We start from the raw sequence: 25,681 nt of genomic DNA, 5'->3' as shown, positions 1-25,681 counted from the left end.
TCAAGCCAAACGAGTTCACACAATGCTAGTTAAGCCTATCCCCGCCAGGTAAACCTCTCTGAATTTCACAGTATACAAGAGTTTTAAATCTCATGTCGGGGCGACATTCCCGCGCTGGCCGTTAATCGTGCGGCTATTCGAGACTTTCCAAATGTTATCGGACCAAATGGATCAAATTCTGATAATGAAACGAGTCATTTCGCGGTGGTTGTGTGACGCTCAAAACCACTGTTTTACAGCCGCAACAGTAGGATACAGCCAGTATGTACTGGCCATCGGGTATACTGGGACAAATCCCAGTGGGCCGTCAAAACATATCCGTTTTTACTGGCCCTCTCTGTGTGCCTGTCATTCGAGGTGTGTGGGGGGTGTTTGTGCTCTAGAACTTAACGTTTTCTTGATCTGATTCACCAGCTTTCTTGCTACCAGCGCTCCCTCTCTTCATTCACACTCAAGCTCGCTCGACCACAGCTGCTCTCTCATACTTGCTGGTGCTCTCAGCTCTCTCTCTTTTCTGCTGTCTTTTTTTTTCAGAGTCGTGAAGCTGATAGAAAAGTCTAACTTTATTTTTAACGTTATCAAACAATAAGAAATGTCCTCCCCTTGTCCTAGTAACGTCGTTGTACTTAGGTATTCACAGCCAAGCGCCCCCTTTACTCTTAATGCCAGAAGAGGGAGACAAAAGTCCTGCACTCCAGCTTTAGAGCTGCAAGTTGTTCTAGTGAAGTTTGCTAAAATCCTTACAATGCATCACTGGGTGCTGGTCATATCAAACTGGTCATTTTTACATTGCAGATGAGAGGAGAGAACAGCATGAATCACACTTTAGCCTTCAGTGACACCACCATGTACTTCCTTATGCTTGTAGCTTGGAAAAATGTCCAAATATCAGTTTTTTTTAATGAATGCAGCAAAGTGCACAAATATACAGGAGTGAACCAGCACACTGAGTGTGTGTGTGTGTGTCAGAAACTGCACTGTCCAAAAAACATCTTCAAGACAGCAGCTGATGGCTGCCTGTTAGAGAAGAAAAGAGGAGTCATATAATTAATGACTGCTAGTTTGGAGTTTAAATTGGTATTTGCTTGAGAAAAGAATACAATGGGTGGGTAGTTCACATGGCGACTCAATGTTCAGAAAAATACCAGATGATTAATTACAGTAACTCAAACCTCAATAGAAATCCAAGGAAAAGAGATCTCTGGGTAAAACACCAGGTGAAAAGCTGCATTTCAAGGTTTCAAGTCTGTTTCACCTCTGACCACACCCAATATCACTGATGGATGTGGACACCCAACAGTGATGTCACAGTACACTGACACACCCTGGAGTGCACTTTACATCACTGCAGCAGGGTGAGGAGTTACACCTCTGGAGGTCAGCAAAACCAAGATTCAGCTGTCGCGGGTCAAAGTGGGACATTGCAAACTGACTTTGGGATAGGACTCAGATATGTACTGCTTCTACTGGTCAAGAAAATGTACATTATGGAATATTTAATTTTCTTAACATTTTAACTGAAAACAATTTTTAATGTTTCACTTTGGATTTTAAGGTTTGGACACATTTCTGTGATAAAATATTGTTCTACTTGATTTAGGGTTTGGGGATAGTGCAGAAGAGGTGAATAGAAAATGTGGAAAAGAGGACAACGGTGGTGACTTCCTCGCTCGTCATAGATCTTAAGGTTTAGGAGTTGTGTGAGAGGGTTAGATGGTGGACTTAGAAAAGGAAACTTTCAGATGGTGATTCCCTCCCATGTCATAATTGTGAAGATCCATCAGGCCCTGGATCGCTTCCTCTACTGATGACATCTGGATCAAGGCCATCTTACGGTCCCTGATGAGGAGAGACCAGAAACAAACAGTTCAATATTTACCATAAAAGCTCACGTGTTGTGTGTGTGCATGGAACTGTGGTTAGGTTTGTCCATAGCATAACAAGCTTCTAATCCTACATGTAGAAAGTACAGAAGATATTACAAGTGTGGTTCGTTATATCATCTCCTTTTCAATTTTAGAAGTAGACATGTACCTAGATATGAAATTTAGCAATTTCCGTGTTAGAATTTGTAGACGTGTAGTATCATAAAGAGCATCATATTGATGTGCTGCTTACTGGAAGAACTTGAAGGCCTTGACGGTTCCCCCACTGTTAGAGAACAGGAGACGAAGATCATCCTCTCCAACTCCATCCCTGGACATGCAAAGACAAACTATTATAGTCCTGAAGCAAAGCAACATGAAGCCAAAGAGATCGCTACGCCCAAGCTATTTTCCTGACCAGCACAGAAAGAACGTCATCTGACTACTATGTGTAGTGTTGTACTACCGGATGTTGGAGAGGTGAAGAGTTGCCGAGGGAGGAAAGATGTTCTGGAAGTTTTTGGATCCTGGTTTCTTAAAGCGATGAAGTGGCGAGCCAGAAAAATCTGTCCAACAAAAACAAAATATTGACATTATGGCGACAATAATGCTAGGTGCAAATTCTTTAATGTAGAAAACTTAAATTAAAAAACTAAATTAAGTGTGTTGTGGAACCTAAAACTCCAGACATCTGTATTATCTGCAAAACAAACAAGTTTATGTTCCCAGCTCCCATTACAACTCCCTTATATATTTTTATGGAGTATCAATACATCTGTCAGTGGTTCAAGGCGATGAAAAACAATGATGGTGGGAGCGAGCACCCTTGTTTTTTTGCCTCTGTCAATCTGAGATTGGGGTGGATCTCAGTTTGTTAGTGAACAATTCTCAATGAATTTTATGATGTGTGAAATCTGGACTCTGGCTTACTTAGTCAAAGGCCTTCTTAGCATTTAAGGCCAATACTGTGATTGAGGTAGAAATGGTCTCACTGAATGTTTTGGGAAGCGTTTTTTGAACAGTTTTAGAGGAATATTGGACAGTAAGGGCTTTAAACTTAATTTGAAGACTTGGCGTAGACCTGTGAATATCTGATCTGGCTGTTGACACCATAAATGAGTGACTCCAGGATGCAGATACACCCCCTTACCTTTAGTTAATAGCTGGTCATCCAATCCTTCTCTGGGCAAAGCCACAGTTTGATGTTTAGACAGCGTCACTCTCATCACTTTACCAAACACCTTTTGACCATTCAGGTGGCTCATAGCTACAGAGAGTGAGAAAAACAGAAGATATGGGCAGATTAGGAGTATAAAAACCTGACAGCATCTCCACGTTTGCAAATACTGTACAGTGTTTCATGTTGATACATTTATCATATCACATCCATCAAATCGTTCTATGGTTACACAGATTCTAGGAATCAGATTCTAGGATGGTGATTGAATTCCACACATAACAATGCAAGAATATATGCATGATATTTCTTAGCCTTATTTCACCACATGGTCAGGTTGAACACTAACTGAACACTAGAAAAGACTTGAATGAATTTATCATTCGTTTAGAGTACACTTTTCAAAATGTCAAATCATTACAAACTAATTTGACCAGTGGGATCCTCATTATTTAAACCATAAAGCCACACTGCCCAACATCACCCCTGACTTTCATTATTGAAATGATTATTTATTGGTCATCATACTAGTGGTACATACTACTACCATCAAAACTCACCAAGTTGAGCCTGGTTGCCATCTGACAACTGGATCAGAGCGCTGTCCTTTTTGTTGTAGAGGATCTTCACCCTCTGGACATCACCATAGACTCCTACAAGTAGGGTGAGAGAGACAGAGAGAGAGAGAGAGGCAGACCAAGAAAGGGAGAGAGAGAGAAAGCAAGAGAGAGCAGGGTGGAGGAGGAGATGAGGAGGAGGAGGAGGACAGAACAGACAGAGCAGGAGAGGTGGAGCCGACGAAGATAAAAAAAAAAAGGAGAGGTGTGAAGGATGGAAGGAATTAAGTTAGTGCTAGAAAGACAAATGAAAAGAAAAGATGGAATCTTCCCATTTGACTTCCACTAGAGACTCAATCAAACGCTTCAGTATCACAGAGAAGTTTTATGTTATGACTGTCAACCAGTGATAAGAGTCAGACACCTTAGCTGAGCTTTACTACTGACACAACTGAAACTTTGGCTGTTTGGCTGACTGAACAGTATGTGCATGATTCACAAATCCAATATGAAAGTAAGTGATTAAACTATAAATGGACAGTGTAGGAAAAAAGTAACCTAAAGCAGAACATGCTGTATAAAGAAGTGTGTACAGTGAATGTAGAAAGAACACCTCAAAATGTGAGTATTTTTAGAAAGATAAATGTAAACATCCTCAAGTAGCTAAAACTGGTCTAATACAGTCTAAGGACAAAAATATTCAAACTGTTGGGCTGGTTGACAGTCTAATGTGACCCTTATGATAGGCTTAGTTAAGGTGACTGAGTGGCTGGTAATCCCATCTGCACAGTCGCGCCATTTGAACTTGCATATAAAATGAAAAGGTGCACTATAACTGGACTTGATTCATACAAAATGTAGAGAGAAAAGGCAAAAAGAAAAGGAAGAGATGAAGGTTTTACAAACTAGAATGAGTACACTGGACTGTCATGATCAACTTATCTATTAATGTGGTGAGAACATAAACACAGAAATAATCCACATGTCCCAGGTAGACTGGAGGCTCCAGTGTTCTATATGAAACCATTTAACACACACTATCATGATAATAGACTAGCCTGACATCTTAGTATAGCTAATAGTGAATAAATGACTCCTAATCATGTACCACACATTCCACTAACAGATGTATTGTTGTAGGACAGAAGTACTTCTCCCTGTAGTAAACTATTATGCAGAGAGCATTAACCAGACAACAACCAAAACTTTTATTTTGGCCTTTTGTAAAGTTGCTTTCAGAACTAATTTATGGAATGAGAATCTGCTAAAATGAAATGTTTTCTACATGTAATTTAATTTAATTTCATAAAAAAAAAGAGCACAATGAAAGCTAAAAGGTTCAGCTAGTTTTGTTAGCATCTCAGCTTAGCGAGGGTAGATCTGCTTCCTTTTATACAACAGATTGGATCTTCATCGTTTTTGCTGTGTCATCACACCTCTAATTATTGTTGACCGCTTGACTAAAATGATTTATGGTGAAGCAGCTACAGGAGGTACAGGCCTGGCAATCAGTCACTCACCTCAGTGTTGCTTCCTTTAAATCTAAATCTTGTTTTAGAAGTTTCACACCGCATTTGAACCACGTTTTAGTGTTTAATGCGAGGAAATTGAAGAAAATAGAGTTTAGATAAAGATATGCAGGCAAACATAACATGTGATCAAAGTGAGCACTTTTTATCGTGCCGTTCCTATTGTACAGATACACCCCCGACGTGATGGAGTTCCATCTGCAAACTGTGGATCGGGTTTTGCCTTTACGTGTTGCCGAGCCGTCGAGTTTCAACAACACGTGAATGCTTTTTGGTGTCTTTGTTCTCATCAGTTATTAGATAAGCTGACCAAACAGACAATCTCTCAGACTCACTTTGAATGTAGCGACAGCAGAGGATTTTAACTCTGTAGTGTACAATATGATAGAGGAAAGGCATAGATAGATACAGAAAGATAAAGAGGCATAGCGTGTCCACGACATCACTGAAGAAAGTGAACAAAATTGGATTAACAGAGAGAGATATACAGATAGAATAGTAGAGGTTGAACATACCGAAGAGGGTAAAGAGACTTTGAGGCGTGACCATCTTTAGAGAGAGAGACCGCAGAGCAGAGGACAGGAAGAGGAGGAGCAGAGGAGGAGGAAGAGGAGAGACGAAGGTAGAGATCAGACCGCCCAGCATTGGACGAGGTGGGGGAGGTGGTGGTTTCCATGATGATGTGGGGTGGAGCAAAGATGGAGGGGCATAGGGAGGTTTGGGGAGGGAGTCAAAACGGCAAAGCCAAAGTCGGGTTAGACCGGATTAAGAAAAGTTAAGAGAGGAAAAAAGGGGGTGAAAGAAATTCGGGGTAAACGTACATGAGAGGGGAAAGGTTTTAATTTAAAAAAAAGTACAACATTTAAGGATGTAGGGCCATAAGGAGGGGCAAATGGAGAGAGAATAAATGTATGGAGGAAGGAGCAGAGGAGGGAAGAAAGGAGGCGGGGAAGGGAGAAAGGAGGAGAGGAGGACAAAAACCAAAGCAGAGGTCAGTAAACAGAGCATCAGTGGAACATCAACGGAGTCTGAATGATTGCTGCTTCCATTCCTAACACATACACACACATACACACACACACACACACACACACACATACACTTCTTCCACTTCTGTTAACACACACACACAGACACACACACACATTCCCTGCTGGATGTATTTCTCAGTGAGGAAAAAGATGGGAAGAAGGTAATAAATGTAAGAAATGAATAAAGCAGGAATTAAACAAGTGAATGAAAGAGTGAGTGGAAGGAGATATCAGACCAAACAGGAGCAGTATCATGAAGCAGATCACATGTAACTGGAGATAAATGTTGGCAAGACAACTGTCTATGAGTGACAGATCAGACTGACACATGTAGAGGAACTGTAAATAAACAACTTCAATGTGATCACTTTAATGAAAAAAGTTATTTTCAGTGTTTTCAAGGCAAAAAGCTTCTAAAATCAACTAAAAGCCAGTAGAACTTAATAATAGAACACAAGTCAATGTGACACATGACTCCTCTGCAGACGTCTGCACAGCCCAAACGTTTTGACCGTGCAGATTGTACGCACTACAAGTGTGTCTACTGGACATGTGTTAGGAAAGTAAACTGGACGCCTGGTTTGTGTTCTGTTCTCATTAAGCTCTCAACCTTTTCTTGTTGTTCTGCAGAATACAACAAAGAAGTTCTTCCTCTTGCTGTCAAGAGGTCACCACCTTGTTTTCTAGCGCGCACACGTGGAACATGTGTGCGTAGTATGTATTGTATAGAGGCGTATGTGTGTCCGGATGACTTTGTGCAAGTCCTCAGTTGTCTGTGTACACAGACGTGGAAACCATGATCTGGCCTTCACCACCACCATCATTCATGCAAAACAAGGAAATGTGATTTCCCCCCAAAAGAAGCTGAGGAAATAGAGTCTATGACTCAGGCTAATGTAGGATTACAGCCCAACCGACACTGGATACTGACGTCAATGTTTAAGCGATTTATCGGCTGATAGTCATTTATAAAAAAATATGTAAGCACGGAACACAAACACTCTTCATACAGATCCCTTAGATTTGTTTTGGTGATTTGTGGTGATACATACTAAGCTTGAGTAAAATCTCTGGTAGACAAACTGTAATAGTGACACATAAACCTGGCTTGGCTTTTCTGTGATGTAATTTCTTGTCACTTATTGGACGACATATACACAGATACTGACACGTTTGCAATAAGATAATTATCGGTCTAGCTCTAGTAAGTATTCAATCAACCTGAAGTTTAAAGCGGTGGTTCTCAAAGTGGGGTCCGGGAACCCCCATGGGTCCTTGAGGAGGTTCCAGGGGGTCCCCAGCAAAAAGGGGAATAATTTATTTTCACTATAACTCCATCCATAAGTACGACAGTGACAGGATGTATGACTCTTTTGATCATGGGTTTCATACACTTTCTGTAATAACACATCTAAAAGCAAAAATCAGATGGGGGACCCTGGGACAATATCTTATCAAATGGGGGTCCGTGGTCTAATTTGTGGACCACGGACCCCCATTTGACTATGTTCTCTTTTTCAGCTCAGTTGCTGCTGTGCTGGAAATTAAGGACGTGATAGCACATCAATCAACATCACTGCCAGGTGGATCTCACTCTTCATCTACTACTTTGGCAAACTGAGATTTAATAGTAAGAAATGTTAGCTTCTGTTTGGGGTTTCTATTGCTACGCTAACTCCATTCAAAATGACTCAAATCTGACCATAGATGTTAGTCTGCCCGTTTGATGACACGCTTGAGAAAGGATGAACGAGTGACTGAAAAACAATCCCATGAACTCAACACTCACAACATGAAGAATGGCCTCACCACACACAACCGCTACCTAGCCACTGGATTGTATTGAGCATACAAGTATATACAGGAGCTCTCAATCAGTCACCAGAGAGGAGTGTATGCTGTTACGCAGCTGCTGCACCAAGACTTTACCACAGGAGGGCAGAACTGTGAAAACCACCACTCCACTGTGAAGTCCCTCTCAACAGGGAGAGAGACAAAAGACAGAGAGATAGAGATAGAGATAGAGATAGAGAGAGAGAGAGAGAGAGAGAGAGAGAGAGAGAGAGAGAGAGAGAGAGAGAGAGAGAGAGAGAGAGAGAGAGAGAGAGAGTAAGAGAGAGAGAGAGAGCTCAGCTAGAGATGGACACACAGAAACAGATAACAGATATTGGAGGTATAGTGATACAGATGACAGTGTGGGTGCACTTTTACAATTAGAGAATAAACAGAAAATTGACAGAATAAACAGAAATCTAAGATAAAAGTATGTAATTATTTAGATATAGAGAAAACCACAAAGCTTCAAAAACACAACAGAACGTTTAAGATCTGAAATAGACAGATAATGTGCTCAAACATAAAATACTTGAAAATATTTTGAGACCTTGAAATTTGATACCTATGACAGTCCACGGAGAACAAAAAACAATCTACACATACACATATACACACACGAGCAAGATAAAGGGGTATTTCACTAGGTCACACAGTGATGTCACACTTTTGAACCACTTGGCAAATTATAGTGATTAACATGTTTCAGTAGAATGTATATATATATATACACATGTATAAATGTCTTGTGTGGATTTTCTGGAACATATAATTCACATAAATAAAGAATTACTTTAGGAGAGAGGTTTGAAAATTGAAAGTGTTTTAAAAAGAAAGAAAGAAAGAAATTAAACCTATAACATCAGTATTTAAGATATTTTAATGCTTATAAAAGTTAACGGTCTAAGATGAAGTATTATCCTTTGAGAACTTAGGACCTACAGTCACGCTGTGACCTTAATCCATCTTAATTATACTACACGTGGGATGCATGATAAATCATGCTGTTAAGTGGGCTAAGTGCACATACAACCACACACCCACACAAGAATTCACACGACTATCATCTAAGGAGAATCATTCAGCAGTGCCTGCTCAATATTCACAGTTTAGTTATGCTTGTGGTTAGTGTACCTCTTCATTTAAGTTGGATGCCAACAGGACTCCTGACACTCCGGACCCAGACAGAGCAACACGACCAGCAGCTGCTGCGGCCGCCGCTGCAGCACTCAGAGGACTAATGGCTCCTGTTAGGAAAGCACAAGGGAATAAAGAGATTAGAATCAAATATGTAATACATCACATTAAAACTACATTAGTTTAAAAACACAACACTAAAGAGACTAATGCTCTTGTTAATGTTAATTGCAATTTGACATAAATTATGATAAATTACATGAACCTTTGCCAAGAGTAATACATCCTCTTTAATAGACTGAATAGATTCTATGTGACAGAAATATAGTCAATAGAAATGCAGTACATACTACTCTATGTAACAATCAAGCCACAGTGCTACGTGCATAAAAACAGGAATGGAAAAACAGAACAAAGACATTCAAAGCAGGGATGCTGATGTGCTTGATGGTATGATAGTATGTCAAAGCTTGGTTAACCTTTAAACTAGCATTTTTTAATAAAACCTAAACAACCTCAACTTGATCAAAACATAAATGACTATTTACAGGTATATTGAAAAAGTTGGCTTCTTTATAACAATTAAATTAATAGTAAATTAAAAAATACAGAATAGTTTTGCATTTTTACATGTCACTTCTAGTGAAATACATGGGGATCTACTGTGATTCTGGGAGTCAGTATTATATGAGGGGGAAGTGACTAAACGCTCACCAAGCCAGCGACCTCATTCCAATCAAAGGGCAAGTTACATCAAAACAGATGTAAGAAGTTTAAAGACCTTTCATTTAAAAGTTTTGTCAATGAAAACAACTGTGGACAAATGACATATCTGTGTGATTGGTGCATAGAAGCACATGACATCCCTTTTTCTGACTGAGCCCAGCCCAACTTCAAACCAGCCAGAAGAGCACTAGCGACAAACACCAACACAGAAATCTCTCATGTGAAATAAACTATTGTAATCTTTGTAGAGAACAGCGTATTCATGTATGATCCCATTATTCAGAGTAAGAATCTCTAATTGAGAATAGAAGTTTTCAGAGCCTTGCTAGACTTTCTAAAACTGAATTTAATCTAGAAAGCATTATATTGAACTGTAGTCAAACCATTTAAGGTCATGAATTCAGAATAAAAAAACATTCAAACATTATGTACAAGATCTGTTATTCTGCATATGCAATTAATTGTATTTGTACTTTTTGAGCCACTATACACAGGAAGTGAATCAATTCTTCCCCGACAGATGTCTTTTTCCACTAAAATTTGGAAGATGGTCAAGTGGTGACTAGCTGAGGAACCTCAGTTTTCTCAAAGGATCAGCTAAAACAGCATAGTGTAGAGCTGTACAGACATTAACCAACTCTAACTGTCAATCGCTGCTTTTTTTGGCTAATATTAAGAAATCTTTCAATTCTACCATTTTCACATAAATAATAAAAAAATCTGTACATCTGAACAAAATATCTCTTAACAATTAAATTAGGCTAATGCCTTCCAGTAGACAAGCAGGGAAATATACTAAGTGCATAATAAATATGTAATAGAGAAAACTCCATCGTACCCATCTGCTCAAAAGGATTAAAATGATCATGAATGCTAATAATCGATCCTAAGGCCATTATTTGTCTCATCTAGTGATTTAGCTGTAATATCAACCAACAACGGAGGACATTTATATAAAAACTATTCTCCAGTCGTGACGCATTTAGACAATCATAGCAGGACATGACAAAAGACAGGACAGCAAACAGCAGAGACAGAGTGATGGAAAAACAGAATTAAATAAAAAGCAAAAAAGGATAGGTACCTCCGCCCTGTGAGAGGGAGAGAGAAGATGAGTAACCTCCTCCACTAGAGTAGGAAGCTAGTGCTCCAGATGGGGTACCTACAAGACAATGACAACTAGATTTACACCACAAAATACTGACCACTCTAACCTAGCACCAATTATCACAAGAGAGCTGTAGTCAGTAGAATATTAACACTAACAGTATTATACCATAATGACTAAATATTGTCAATATGTCACATACTTATCTAAAACTATACATACACTGTATATGAAGCTAGTTTTAGAATTTCGGTGCCAGAAACAAACTGAAATTCAGTTGAACTAATTATCTGGCTCCCAGCAGACTATGCGGTGATTATAATTAAAACCAGGTTATTATGATAGCTTACCAACATGATGAAATTAAGACATTTGATTTTCACTGCTGTGGAGATGTGCCACATTTCCACTGACAATATAAATGTCAACAGAGGACTTTATGAGGAATATAATTGTTAATTTCTTATCACAAATACTGCATTCAAATATTTCACCGTTATTTTCAATACCTGTAACCAGACCTTTTCTGTGACACTGTGGAGTCAATCTGTGACAGGGTGCAGCAATGCATTGATGTTTTTTTCATGCCTGCGGCGGGGCTTGGCTAAACATATTGAGACTCGATTAAAGACAAAACTAAACATCTGCACTGATTTCAGGGCCATAACTATTGAGAAACTGTAGATGTAGTGTAGATGCATTTGGCTTCATATACCTCTGTATTCCAATGAGGAATCAGCTGTATCAATTTCAACTGCACCTCCACCTCTTCATGTGGTCCTATACATCTTTAACTTGCCATTAAGACAGTTTAATACCTCCTACTGCAGTGATGATATGATTAAGCCTTAAGATCAGTGTATATTACAATCTTGTCAGAGATAGGCAACCTCTCTGGAGATGAACTGTGTCAAAGTAAATGAACATATGAGTTTGTAGGATCAACATAAAAGTCACATGTAAAGCATGCAGGATGTTACTGGTATTAAGTAGTATTAATGTATTCTTCCATTAACATTATACTCAATACACACTTCTGTCCTGCCATGTCCAACCCAGTGTCATACAACATAAAACTCAGTGTTAACACTGGTGGAAGCTGCCAATCCTGTCTCTAACTGTGTCCTTTGTTTATAATAATCACACTAATGGCTCAAGATTACTTACAAATTAATCATAAAACATTTGATTGTACATTTAGTTTTGCATTCGCTCAATTACAATATAATACAATTTATAAAGTATTCATTAAACTGACAACACTGGAGCTTTTGATGATCTTGAACCGGTATCACAGCAGCGAAACCACAACATGTCAAAACAGCCTGAGCTGATGCACATCACTGCAGGATGTCATCTTCAAATGGGCTCAATCAGTTACGCATAAATAAATAGTAACTATAAAACTCATTGCAGATTATCAACACCACGTCACAGCAGGACTCTGCAGCGCACCAGTAACCTGTCACCTGATACTGAGCAGAAACAGGAATAGTACTGCTGCTGTGTAAAAACAGTACAAACTGCACACCATAATGTCAACTCAGATGGACCAATAAACTTCATCCTGGCTAACAGACCCTGACACCCTGATGAAAAAATAGTAACAAAGATGTTGTCAGCTGGAACAGATGAAAAATGTAGATGAAAGGATGAATAGAGGAATAGTTCCACAGTATAGAGAAATTATTCTCTTTTACTTTGCCTCCACAACCAGCTAGTTAATCTGTCTAATTTGTGCCATTTTTCCACAATTCTATTACATAACAACCACTATGTTTCTTATTTTCAGTAGGCAGCTCATTGAGGTGTTCCTGCTAACTGGCTCAGTGCAGGAGAGACGGAAGGAACAGAAAGAAGGAGTGACTGGTGTTTCCATCATCTCCAGCCTCAGGCAGTAAACCTGGCAGAAGCTTTTATATTGCATCAGCTGGTGATAATGGAGTCTTGGATTTGCAACGTGTTACTTGGCCATGGGGTCACGAATCACCCTGCCACAGCTTATTTTGTACATTCTGACATTCTAGACTATATTTCACGTCTTTCCTACTTCACTGTACACTACTATGTACAGTTGTTGTAAGATTTTCCTGGTACTTGCTATTAAAATCTAAGAGCAACTTACAAACCACTATAAAAAAGACAAGTGGGAAAAAATTATTTCTAATTCAACCTTAAAAAAGGATAGGTCCATCATTTTTCAAGTCTGTCTTAAAACAACAGTCAGATGCCCAAATGATCATTGAAACAGGTTTTGCTTGCTGCAATCATTCCTCCTGTTCACACTGACACTGAAGAGATCTGTTCCGACAGTGATTTCAAAGTAAGTGATCAGGGACAACATCCACTGTTTTTGTTCTCTGCAAAGATCCAAAGTTCATCATTTTAGTACAAAACGTCCTCTCTGTGTTACTATCCCTCCAAGAAACCCTGCAGAGGAAAACAAAGACCCCCACAAAGTCCCCTATCACTTACACTGATGTGTGTTAGGAAGTGATCTCTCAATGGCAAGTATGAACAGGAAGAATGATTTGACTGTTCATACGGCTGCCTGACTGTTGTTTTCAGACAGGCTTGAAAAAAGGGAACCTATCATTTGAGCATAAATGTTCTGAATCTGTAAAATGGCACAGAGTGGAAAACACCAAGACATTATTTGTCAAGTCCAACATCTTTGTAATACTGTATAATCCCAGAAAATGACTGCAAAGTATATAAATTACACTGATATACCACCCAGCATGAGCATTATTTACTCATGCAGCATAGTTCAGAATTTTTTTTAAATACACCATAAAAATACATATTTTCACTTTCATATTGCTAAATAAACCATTCTGACAAAATGCTGTCATGAAACAGTATTAGACGGCCAACATGTGCACACCACTGAAAACCTGTCCCCAGTCTGGCCAGGAATCCTGCTCAGTCTAAGCTTACTTTTTGGCTGACACTTCAGGGAAAGATGGAAGGGAGGGAAAGATGGAAGAGAAATCCCAAAGTAGTCCCTCTCCACAAGCCCTACAACACTACAACAGTGTCACTCTGCATGAAGTCAGAATGGCAGCTGTGGAGGACACTCTGTGTTGACGGGTGAGGAAGAAACTCTGGTTTTAAGTGAAGACTGCTCACATTGTTACTGTGTGTTTAAGGCTGTTTGTGAAGTGTTATCAGGCTCTATGATCAATGCTTTGCTGCTCGGTTTGACGTGTGAAAAGCATTTTAGCGTGCAAGTTTAGTACAGCTGATAGAAGTGACAGACCGATCAGTATGCATTACGTTGTTATGCTTATCATTTTTCAGAGAGAAATATTTACACAGTTTCTTATGGGTGACGTTTTGCATGCTCACACTGCAGGCATCTGAGTTTGTCCTCCAACAGAAGCCATCTGGCATGTACTATATATAGTGTCTGGTATATTTTGATGGTAAACACAGCAGGATTTCCATAAATACAATTAATTTCTGTAGAGCTAACTTTGTGTAGTCTGGGTTGGTGCCGTTTCTCATTGAAATTCCACGTGTCATGTTTGTTAGCCAGAGCAAACAGATGTTTTTAAGTATGGCGTGGGCTAAAAAAGGTTTTGGAAATGCCAAGCGTCTTAAAAAAATGTACTTCTCAAGGGTAATTAAACTGGTTTCCATACAGTTGCTGTATTTCTTAACTCTCAAATGCCTCTATATAAGCTATCATGGCACTATGACTAATGGTTTTCTACCCCCCTGCTGCACACGTATCCTTGATTGTTTGTGAACAGGAAACTTATCTGTATGTCTTTTTCTCTTCTGCTGCACCAACACTGATGCACACTCACTGTTGAAGGGCATTAAAGTCCATGTACACTCCCTGTTCACTGATTTGGGATGGCATTTATCCTCTTAAACTCCACAAGGACGCCAACATCCTCGGTCGACATTACTGTCTTTCATAGACGACCTGAGGCATCCAGTGGTACCATGTCATGCTAGCTTGTCTGAATAAAAATGGGTTCTATGGGTACCCACAAGTCTCTCCTTTACAGACATGCCCACTTTATGCTAATCTCATGCAGTTTTTGGAAAAAACCATGCAGGTTTTTGCATGCAGTATAAATGTGTTATTTTCACCTATTCTAAAAATAGTGTAGTTGAATATTTCTGCACACTGGGGTCCTTAAACAGTCTTGGAATTACATAAATTGGGTATGACTGGAAAGCTGAGACTCTTTTGGATTCAATGAGCCTAATTGTATTCAACATGTGATGATGTTAGTCCCCATAGTAGCCATTTCATAGTGTGTGTAGTGAGACTATTTTTTGGAATTTGACCTCACTGTATAAAATGACCTATTGTGACCTCTAGGATAATCACAGCCTCATGAAACTTTACAACCACAAACTAGAGACCAGGACATTCACAGGATGTATGGCTTTCCTAGATATATTGACAATAAGATATCGCCAAATGTCAAAAGTTTTTGATACCAAATCACAGCATGAATTTTTCTATGGTGTTCCTCAAGGTTTTGGTGTCTTAATGTGGTGCTTTGGGGGGATTTTTGACTATTTTTATCAATTCTCAAGAGGCCAAAATTCTAACTAATGTCATCTAAATAAATGGTACCAACCCAAAAATTGCTGCAACAACTTCTAAGACATAAATGAGTATAGGAATGGCCATAATATACTTCCAACAGAATGTTCTGAGCCCTTATACACTCCAAACTTTCAAAATTTGAATAAGCGCCCAACCAAAATATTGTGTTTTGGTTGGGCGAAAACAGATTTATGACTAGAAAAACTTGACACACAGTGCTGCGCTGCATCTCGAATTAATCTACCGGTTCCCAGCTTTCAGATGATGTAGCCTATATCACTTCTATGTGGCATATACTGTTGACCTGCTATCTCCCCCTAGAGATCCCCTGACCCCCCCCTACACAAATGGGTCTATGGTGGGGGGGGGGGTTAATATGATGTAGCTTCCATAAAAAAAACGTACAAATGGAGGCAGATTGGAGAGGGTGAGGGTGTGTTGGAGTGGTACTGAGTGATTGATTGATTGATTGATTGATTTTGACAATTTCATTTTAAAAACAGTGTTGAGTGCTTATATAAAAGGAAAAGTCGGGATAACACAATAAAGCCTAGAGGCTTATTTCTATTGTGGTCCCTTTGGGGATGGGGGGGGTGGGCAGGGGAGGGGTCAAGACAGCAGATCTGACATGGCAATGACACAAAAACATTGATCAAAACAATAATACAATACACTCAGCAGGTTCTCACAGTATTAATAACCTCAGTGCTTTGGTCCTACTTGCCACTCAGTTAATAAAACTAAGTAACAACTCTGTACATCAGAGATAAATATATGAATATATCAACATTATTTCACAGCCCCCTCAGCAGATTATATACAAGTCTGGGTCTATCCATAATAATTAAAATAAAATAAGAAAATAAAATATAGAAAGACACCCTATTATCAGACATAATATCCTACTATAACCTCTGAGCCAATTCATAATACCAGCTTGAAACCTCCCATGCTTTGTATGATTTTAAGATTTCCTGGCAATCTATTCCACAGATTTACTGCCATGTACAAAATGTTTCCTTCCCCAGGTTACTCTTACACCTAGGAGGAACAAAGTCAGTGGAACTGCCCCTAGTGGAACAACTCCCTCACCTGGATGAGATCATTTTTTAGGTATTGAGAGACAGCACCATGCAGAAACTTATGTACGATGCACAACTCGATCTGAGAGACTCTTCTGTATTTTCAACCACACAAGGCTCTCAAAATGAGAAGGGTCAAGGTGGGTTATCATGGGGAGTTTCAGAATAACCTTAACTATCTTGTTTTGAGAAGTCTGAAGTCTGTTTTTAATGTACGAAGTTAGGCCATTGTACCATGAACAGCAGGCATAGTCAAAATAAGGCTGGACCAGGGATCCTGCCAGGGTCACCATTGCTTTCCTGTCCAGAAATTTTGAAATTCTGACAAAGAAGCGTATTCTTTGATTGACTTTGGTGAGCACCTTTTCAGCCAGCTAGAAATCAATGTGGCTAAGACAAAAGAATTAATTATCTGTACAAAACAATATTTGAAAACTGAGCCAGTTTCACTTGATGGCCAACATGTTGAAATTGTGGAAAGCTTTAAATATTTTGGTACGGTTCTGGACTTCCAGGTGAGCTTCTCTGAAACTACATATATTCAAGAGATGCTCACAGCAACTCTGTCTTTTCAGAAGACTGAGCGACCTCGGAGTCAGTCATCAGATTTTAGAACTCGTGTACAAAACTCTTGTTGAGAGTCTTTTTAACTTTTCATCTTTCTGCCTGGTACAGTCACCTGAACTGTAGATATAAAAATTAACTTTCCAGGATTGTGTTAATGGCCAGCAGAATAGTTGATGAAACTCAAAAGCCCTTGACTCAACTTGTTACAGAAAGGCCGAGGAAGAAGGTGAGGAGTATCCTGGCAGGTAGCTCCCATCCTTTCTTCAGCCATAGAGCTACTACAAATGTATTTAAGAAGTCCTTCATCCCCAGTGCCATCAGTATTCTTAACTCTACAAAGTGACTAACAAGATTTAAGCCACAGACATTAACATGAACTGTTTTATATGTATAATGTGACCTCGTCTATGTGTTTGTCTGTCCTTATGTTGCTGTTTCTTGTGTTTGGTGAGCCGAAGATAAGTTATATTCTAATCTATTCTATACCTCAAAGACAGATTGGAATGGATGTGGGGTAGACAGATGAAGATAGAGGTGTATTTACCCAATAAAGAATGATCCTTGTTGGTTGAGTCTCCGTCTCCAGTAGGAAGGTCAGGTCTGGTGTAATCTCGACTCTTATCATTGTTGTATTTGACGTTGAGGTTGACCAGTTTACTGAAATCTATCCTCAGAGTACAGCATGAATTATAGATGTTCTGTCCATCTAAAGACTGGGTTGAAAGAGGGAGAGAGAATCATAATAGTGTTTTAACAGTGCTTCTTCTCATATGTTGTTATGTGCCAAAAATATTTAAAAGAAAAAAAAAAAAAAAAAAGGTGAGATATTAAGTGCTAATTTTTGGGCAGAATGAGATTAAATCCAAAATGTAAATGATGTCTCATGAAGCAGACAGGAGATGATGTACTACCAAAACTGCTCACACTCTTAAGAGTGGAAAATAACATAAAATGTTCAACAATTGATTTTCATATTAAAAAATATTTTGATATATATATATATATATATATATATATATATATATATATATATATATATATGTGTACATACAATGAATGTTACCTTCTTTTACCTAGCAAAACTACAATCAGTTCTATGGTTGCTGTAACATTCTGTGTTAGTCTGAGCCAATGACACACTGTCAAAGCCTCATGGAAGCTTACTGAAAGTCAACAAAACACCCACAGAAAACCTGTCGACCTGTGGCCGGTTTCACCAAAGGTGCAACATGCAAGCTGTGACATGAGAACATTTTCTCATACATTTAACTAATCAAAAGAAACAGCAGACTTTCAACACATGCATGCACATGACTATGAACTGTAGGACTTCTACACATGTGCAATTTGTGAATGATAATCATTGTGAAACAGGATGGTGGCATCATTTGTGATTGTTGTGTAAGCAGTGCTTGCAAATTGCTCTTGTGAAACAGGCCCCTGTTGTTTTTTTTTAATATTTTCTGAACAAACAGCCATAATTTCTATGTGTTTGATCCTACCAGTTTAGCTTGCTGTGCGTTGACGGGGTCGCTGAACTGCAGAAGAGCCTGAAACTGGTTGTTCTTGGTGAAGGTGATAATCTTCATCACTGTCCCAAACTTACTAAAGATCTGGAAGAATCAAATAATTCATGGAGAATAACACAGGAACATAGTCAAGCTTGATTTAAATGACAGTTTATCAAACTTCATTTTTAACATTCTAGTTTAAAGCTTGCAGACACATAATTATTATCACAGTTTGAGTTCAACCAATATGGGCTTTTGAGATGCCTTATGCATAATTTGAGAGGGTGGCGGTGATCATAAACATATTGTTGATTTCTTTATATTTTCCTCTCCAGAAAGGCTCTTCTTTGCTGTACAGATAACAAGGGTTCAAACATCAGGACAAATGTAAAACTGTTGGATCTAGATGACGGGTCCTACCTGTTGCAGAACGTCCAGCGTCACAGGATAAAACATGTTGTCGATGATAATTCGCAGGACAGGGCTTGGAGGTGGAGCTAGGTCCAGAACTCCCGGGTCAGAGGATGGAGAGCTTCCATCCTGGACTGCTGACACCGCCTGCAGCACTGCCTGGGCCCTCTAGGTGGAAAGCACAAACAATGGATCAACATCAAATTCTCTACATTAGTCAATTACTTGATGTTTGGTGTACAAATACATCTATCTGCATACCTGGTTCAGAGCCGAGTCTGTTTTCAGTTCCTTATGGTTGGAGTACTGGATGAAGACAGGTGTGTTTCTGACCTAAGAAGAGAAAGATCCATATAATACACAATTCAGTAATCATCCTCTACAACAAAAACAGAAAATATGCATTATGTGTAACATGAATGGACACTGACCTGCGGTGTGACAGCTGTGTAGTAGTTCACCATGGTAATGGCTGCTTCCTCTGTACCCAACTCCAGGAACGCCTTGAAAAACACAGTAACATTGAACTTTAAAAAAAAAAAAAAAGAACAAATCACCTCCAGGACTTTGTGTAATGGTCCTTTTCTTGTTTAGAACTGAAATGTTTGGCCTTATTAACTTTATTTAAGTGTTCATTTTGTGTTATTTATATTGTTTATACAATACCAAAAGGTCTTTTGAAAGCATTTTTTTTTTAGGGTCATGAGTTAACCATGTATCCTTTGTGGGGTTGAGGGTAATTCAAATTGTCCAAACCGCTACAGGTTGTGATTCTTACACTGCTGTAGTTTCATTTTCACCACCAAGTATTGCCTGATGGGGCAGAGTTTTGCAATTGTTCACCTGGTTTTTCCCCTTCAGCATGAGTATGTTGGTGACTTTTCCAAAGGGCAGCCCCAAAGCAATGACTTCAGTCTCTGACACTTCATTGGGAAGTTTCCTGATGTGGAGAACTCTGGAGGGAGGTGATTCATCCAGACGCTGTTTCTTACTGTCACTGCCATTCGCTGAACACACACACAGACACACACAAACAAAATAATTAAATTAAATTAAACAGTCATACGGCACCACAACTCGAGATTATTGTTATCATAAAATGAATGATGTCTGAATTCCATTTAGCTGCTTCAGTTTCAGGGTGCTGGTATTGTGCATGCTGACTCACAGTCACACTGTCATGTCAGGTTTTTAATTAAAACATGCTTAAAAAAAACAAACGTTTCTTTCCTCAACAAATAAATGCACAAATTCTTCAAATAAAATATTTTTCTGTTTGTACTGAAAAATGCTGCTTTTCATTTGCATCCCTATGACCTTTGATCTTTTCATAGCAAAATTACTTTATTTTACATCTGATCTGTGTCATGTCTACAACAGCAGGTTGAGTAATCAGTGAGTTGGTGTACATGCACAAGAGTAAATTTACACTCCACTCTAAAAGCAAATCCTGGTTTTAATCATATTCATGATACAATGTTTAACATACAATAACCTGGTTATTCAGCTCCCTTTATATGTTATTCTGATATATTTACCAGGTTTATAATAATCTGTGCAGGCATGCCATTCATTCCTCCAAATCCCAGACAGCCTCTATCATTTCTGGACCCACTGAGGTTTAGGTATTACCACAATCAGACTTTCACTTCCTGACCCTGTCCCCATTTTGGATGGATTACTTCTTTATATGATGGTGGTTTGCACCGCTAACCCCATCCTAGTTAAGGATGAACTCACCAGTCATAGAGTTAGGGCTGCTACCGTACATGTTGAGCTCCTCTGAGCCTCTCTGGAAAGTTAAGAAAACACAGAAAAAGAAATTAAACTTTCCTTCACATCCCATCTTCTGACAAACTCTAAAAATATTACTAATATAAGCACAATGACGTGATGCTACCAAACATACAGGAGGTCAAACTGTATAATCGCTGTCTGCCTTACTGTACAGCAATGCAATAAAAATCACCTGACATCCTGTCATTGCTCACCATAATATTAAGCAGCAAACAGAGGACAAAACTACAAATTACTTTCTCAAGTTTAACACAAACCTTTATAGCATATTATCTTGTAACTTCACCCAAACACTAATAAGATAAATCTATTCACTCACACATGTGTACATCGAGTCCATTTATGGACAATACCACACAGACATAGGAAATACAAGTGTGTTTAGGTAAACACAATAAAAAGTAAGACTTGCCTTCACACCAACCGCAACATCACTGCCAGTGGAGAGAATGCAGGGAGATGGAAAAGAAAAAGAAAAACAAGAAATAATGTTATTTCGAATTCTCAGGAAAATGCAATAATTTAAACACAAAAGGAAAGGGAGACTGGTGCTGTTGAAAGTTTAAAGTAACTACAAGGAACTTTCAATTTGTGATGATTTTAGCGGCCGCTATGGACAAAAGCGTTACCGTTTCCAAGAATGAGGACTGCATTTCAATTCACACTTTCATTTAGCAGGCGCTTTTATCCAAAGCGACGTACATCTGAGAGCTGAAGCAACACAAGCAGGGATCTAGTCAGGAGAGAACAACATGACTAAGTGCCATAAAGCTAAGTTTGAGTCCAATAGGATGTAGATGCCAACCGGCAGTGCACAGAGGCAATGCATAGCGTGCATAGTTTGCATAGAAGCAGATTTTTTTTTTTGTTGTTGGCATTTTTGCTTTTCAGTCCATCAAGTGCAGAGGTGTTCACGAAAGAGCTGGGTCTTTGGTGCAGATCGAACAGAGTTGCCACTGAATTCTGGATCATCTGCAGAGGTTTGAACGTACATACGGGGAGGCCTGCCAGTACGGAGTTGCAGTAGTCGATGTGTGATATTACGAGAGCCTGTACCAGGAGTTGTGCTGCATGCTCAGACAGGTAGGGTCTGATCTTCCTGATGTTGTACAGGGCAAACTGACACGACTGTGCGACTGAGGCCACGTAAACCTTAAAGGTTAGTTGGTCATCGATCATGACACCCAAGTTACTGGCAGACTTTGTGGGCATGAGTTGGGTTGATTCGAGCTGATGGCTGAGATGACAAGGAGCTCGGTCTTTGAAAGGTCGAGTTGAAGGTGGCGTTCTTTCATCCATGCCGATATATCGGCAAGGCATGACAAGATCCGAGCCGAGACTGTGAGGTCTTCCAGTGTGAACAACAGGAAGAGCTGGGTATCATCAGCATAGCAATGGTATGAGAAACCACAGGAGTGGATGATTGAGCCAAGTGAGGTGGCGTATATTGAGAAAAGAAGGAGACCAAACACTGACCCTTGAGGAACCCCTGTGGATAAGCTGTGCAGTTTGGACACTTCTCCCCTCCAAGATACTCGAAAAGATCTCCCTGAGAGGTAAGACATAAACCAGTGGAGGGCGGATCCTGAGATACCAAGCTCAGTGAGTGTGGAGAGGAGGATTTGGTGGTTCACTGTATCAACAGATCCAGCAGCAAAAGGGCTGAGGACTGACCAGCAGCTCTAGCTGAGCGTAGTGACTCCATAATCAACAGGAGTGCAGTCTCGGTAGAGTGCCTCTGCTTAAAGCCAGACTGTTTTAGGTTGTACAGGTTGTTCTCAGAAAGGAATTCAGAGACTTGGTTAAAGACAGTGCACTCAAGTATTTTTGATAGGAAGGGCAGGAGTGAAACCGGTCTGTGGTTTTCAACCTGGGCTGTGTTGAGTGTAGGTTTTTTGAGCAGTGGGTTGACTCGGCTTGCTTAAATGCAGCGGGGAAAACACCCGTTGTAAGTGAGCACCACCGCCCACTGTAAAGATCTAGCCTAGATAGAGTGAAAGAAAGACGCAACTTATTTTTAACACTTTTTTTTTTTTTTTTAAACACAGCTGTTTGCAGGATGCATAGTGATGAGGTAATGTATCGTTTTGTGGCTACGTAAGATTAATAATTGTAATATGACGATGGTGAAACAAAGTTAACTTTGCTTTAATACTGTTCATACACCTAGGTCCCACACACTGTGGGAAGGTACTGTGCGTTTCTTTGTGCTTTAGAACGTAACCACAATGCTATATATAAACTATATAGAAACAGCCAATCTTCCCACTGATGGTCTCGTTTGCTTATGTAGGTCTTATAGAGGTATCAGTATTGAATTGAGACTGTTTCATTACCAGTTAAAAGTTCCTTGTGGTAACTTTAACCTGGATGAAAATATTGTGGCACATTACTTTGAGTACATGGGAACTGAGTGACATTTTAAAGAAAAATCATGCATTATATGTGTTGAAATGTTTGGTTTTGCATGGAAAGCATTTTTGAGGGTTAATATTTTACACTGTAACTTTTTTTATCTGGCTTATTCCCTTTTAGCTTCTTTTTATTTCCAAATTTAACACTTTTAAATTATACTTAAATGTCTTTTTACTTGCATTGCTTTTATATTCTGTCTTGATGCCTTTTATGCTCTATGTAAAGCACTTTGCCTTGTTGTTGAAATGTGCTATACAAATAAACTTGCCTTGCCTTTCATACTCCTGGTTCACTAACAATCTATTCAGTTTCATAGGTTCAAGAAATTAGCATTTCTTTGTCTGAATTACTAAAACACTAATATTGGTTAATTGAACTCATATCCTCTAAGGTTGTTATGCACAACTAATAAACTGTTACAAAATCCTAACATGCTAAGCAACATTTTTCATCACTTTGCTTAAGAAAAGGAAGTCCAAGCAGCATCAAAGACTGGACACCAATGGAAGCTAACCTGCTTTACAATACAACGTAAAGGGGATCTTAATAGCACCATTTATTCTTAGATATTTTTTCAAACGTTGCCATGCCATATTTAGTTATTGCATATGCTATTATCTCCATGTGGCAGCAGCACATACAGAAACTTAACCGCTTGATGTATTAATGATGAACCTGGATCACCTGCTATCATAATTGAACAGCAGAAAACACTTAGGCATCATAATGAAATAAAGATAACATGACTTCACTTTCAATTGGTTGATACATTCAATGTGGTGACAGGACATGAAATGAAAGTAATAATAATAAAAATAAATAAAAAATAACTTAACAGAAAAGTAAACGTTTGGCAATAAAATCGGATTTCTTCAAAAGAAATTCTTGGAGCATACTAACTGTATATGTATGTACGCATTTCTTCTTGTTTATGAGTTGGATGGACTTAAAATACTTTCTAAATTCAGTCATAAAGAACAGCTGAAGTTATGTTGCTGCTCAGCCGGCAGTTTGCATGCAGCTCACATCAGCTTCAGACAAAGGACCCTCATTACTTCAGTTAACATTTAACGCCAGCAGTCAGCACTGACAGGACATTAATAACACACAGTCAGGGCCAATAGCTTGTTACGCTAATAATGACCGACAATAACTGTCGCCATTTATCATAAAAACATTTAGCACGCATTTCATTCGTGCCGGCAGCTAAATGCCAGTAATCCAGCTAACAGTAACATACACTTCACGCACCACAGTGGAGACACACCGGCTATTACCTTGTACTAACTATCTCGCAAACTATTACACTGCCGAAGTAACAAGAACAAGATGATACGTTAAATATGCCCTGGAGACATGTTTTATAGTAAATATAAGTTTCCCTGCAAACAGGACGACACTGAACCACCACATTTCTCGGTTGGCACTTGGCGGTGTTAGCTAGCTACCGTCAGGTTCAACAATATTAAGCATCAAGGTTTGCAGCTGAGCTAACAGCTAGCATATCTTTAACTGAGCTTCAGTCTAACTGTCACATGCATAGCTGTAGAAAGTGCACTCAGAAGCGTTAGCTGAAATATGAACACATGTACCCGTCCATTGCAGCTCTTTGTCCTCTTCTGTCTGTTGCTGTTTCAGCACACTTGGATGCCTGACAGTGGAGCAAAATGGGCGTTTTTCTTCTTCATGTCTTCATGGCTGCTGGAAACCCAAAGTACCACTGAGTGCAATGCTGCCACCCTCTGGTCAGGAGGGTATCTCACAGAGTGAGACTTTTCATTTTCATCTTTCTTTTTGACAAGAAAAACAAAACAAAACAGCAGAGCAATGTAAAACCATTACCAGCTGCAGGCCTGACTCAGTTTAGAAACTGGTTTCCAGCAGGTTTCAAAAAGCAATACAAATATAAAACAATACAGGCAGATAATAAAAGTTAACAAGTTAGACAAAGAATATTCTTCGTAAATATTCTTTGTATACATGGGCTGAAACATACCTATTTTAAGAGTGGATTGTAAATAAAGAATACAGCATAATAGCAATAATAAGGTTGATTATTGGGAAATTAATTTTTACAATTTTGATTCAGAAGAAGGAAATATAAGTGTAAATGTTTAATTATAAAAAGGTGGGAGAATTTCTGATGTGATGTGGGATTTTGTTCCAAATTTTACTGTATGTATAGAAAAATGATCTTAAACCATATTTGTTATTTAAAGTGGGTATGGGGTTCAGTTAATTTGTAATAGGTCTGGTAATTCTTCCAAGTCTTATGGAGTTATGTCTTGGCAAAATAGAACAAAGTGAAGACAGGAGAAGGTGATAATATAGTTGATAGTACAAATTAATACCACAAAGT

General features: G+C 39.0%; 1 protein-coding gene across 1 annotated transcript; it reads right to left on the bottom strand.

Moving 5' to 3' along the window:
• Positions 1 to 532: 532 nt before the first annotated feature.
• LOC121909011 (polypyrimidine tract-binding protein 2-like) lies at positions 533 to 25,005 on the bottom strand. Its single transcript, XM_042429370.1, has 17 exons — positions 24,915 to 25,005; positions 21,320 to 21,341; positions 20,851 to 20,902; positions 19,954 to 20,117; positions 19,542 to 19,613; positions 19,372 to 19,443; positions 19,120 to 19,278; positions 18,691 to 18,801; positions 17,733 to 17,901; positions 10,940 to 11,017; positions 9,127 to 9,239; positions 5,644 to 5,677; positions 3,603 to 3,695; positions 3,016 to 3,132; positions 2,332 to 2,431; positions 2,119 to 2,196; positions 533 to 1,839 (listed from the first exon to the last, which is right to left on the bottom strand). Exons 1-17 carry the CDS (start codon positions 24,920 to 24,922, stop codon positions 1,710 to 1,712), a joined length of 1,572 nt encoding a protein of 523 aa, XP_042285304.1. The 5' UTR covers positions 24,923 to 25,005; the 3' UTR covers positions 533 to 1,709.
• Positions 25,006 to 25,681: the final 676 nt, after the last annotated feature.

This window comes from Thunnus maccoyii, chromosome 12 (genome assembly GCF_910596095.1).
Source record: "Thunnus maccoyii chromosome 12, fThuMac1.1, whole genome shotgun sequence".
Classification (NCBI taxonomy): Eukaryota; Metazoa; Chordata; class Actinopteri; order Scombriformes; family Scombridae; genus Thunnus; species Thunnus maccoyii.
Note: the sequence above shows the minus strand (reverse complement) of the source record. Positions and strands in the feature narration are given on the sequence as shown.

Bases quoted from the DNA above. Each gene is read 5' to 3' on its own strand.
- LOC121909011 (XM_042429370.1), bottom strand. The intron at 19,444-19,541 runs GTCAGTGTCCAT...TTCTCTTCTTAG, and splicing joins ACACAGCTGTCACACCGCAG to GTCAGAAACACACCTGTCTT. The intron at 1,840-2,118 runs GTAAGCAGCACA...TCTCCTCATCAG, and splicing joins AAGGCCTTCAAGTTCTTCCA to GGACCGTAAGATGGCCTTGA.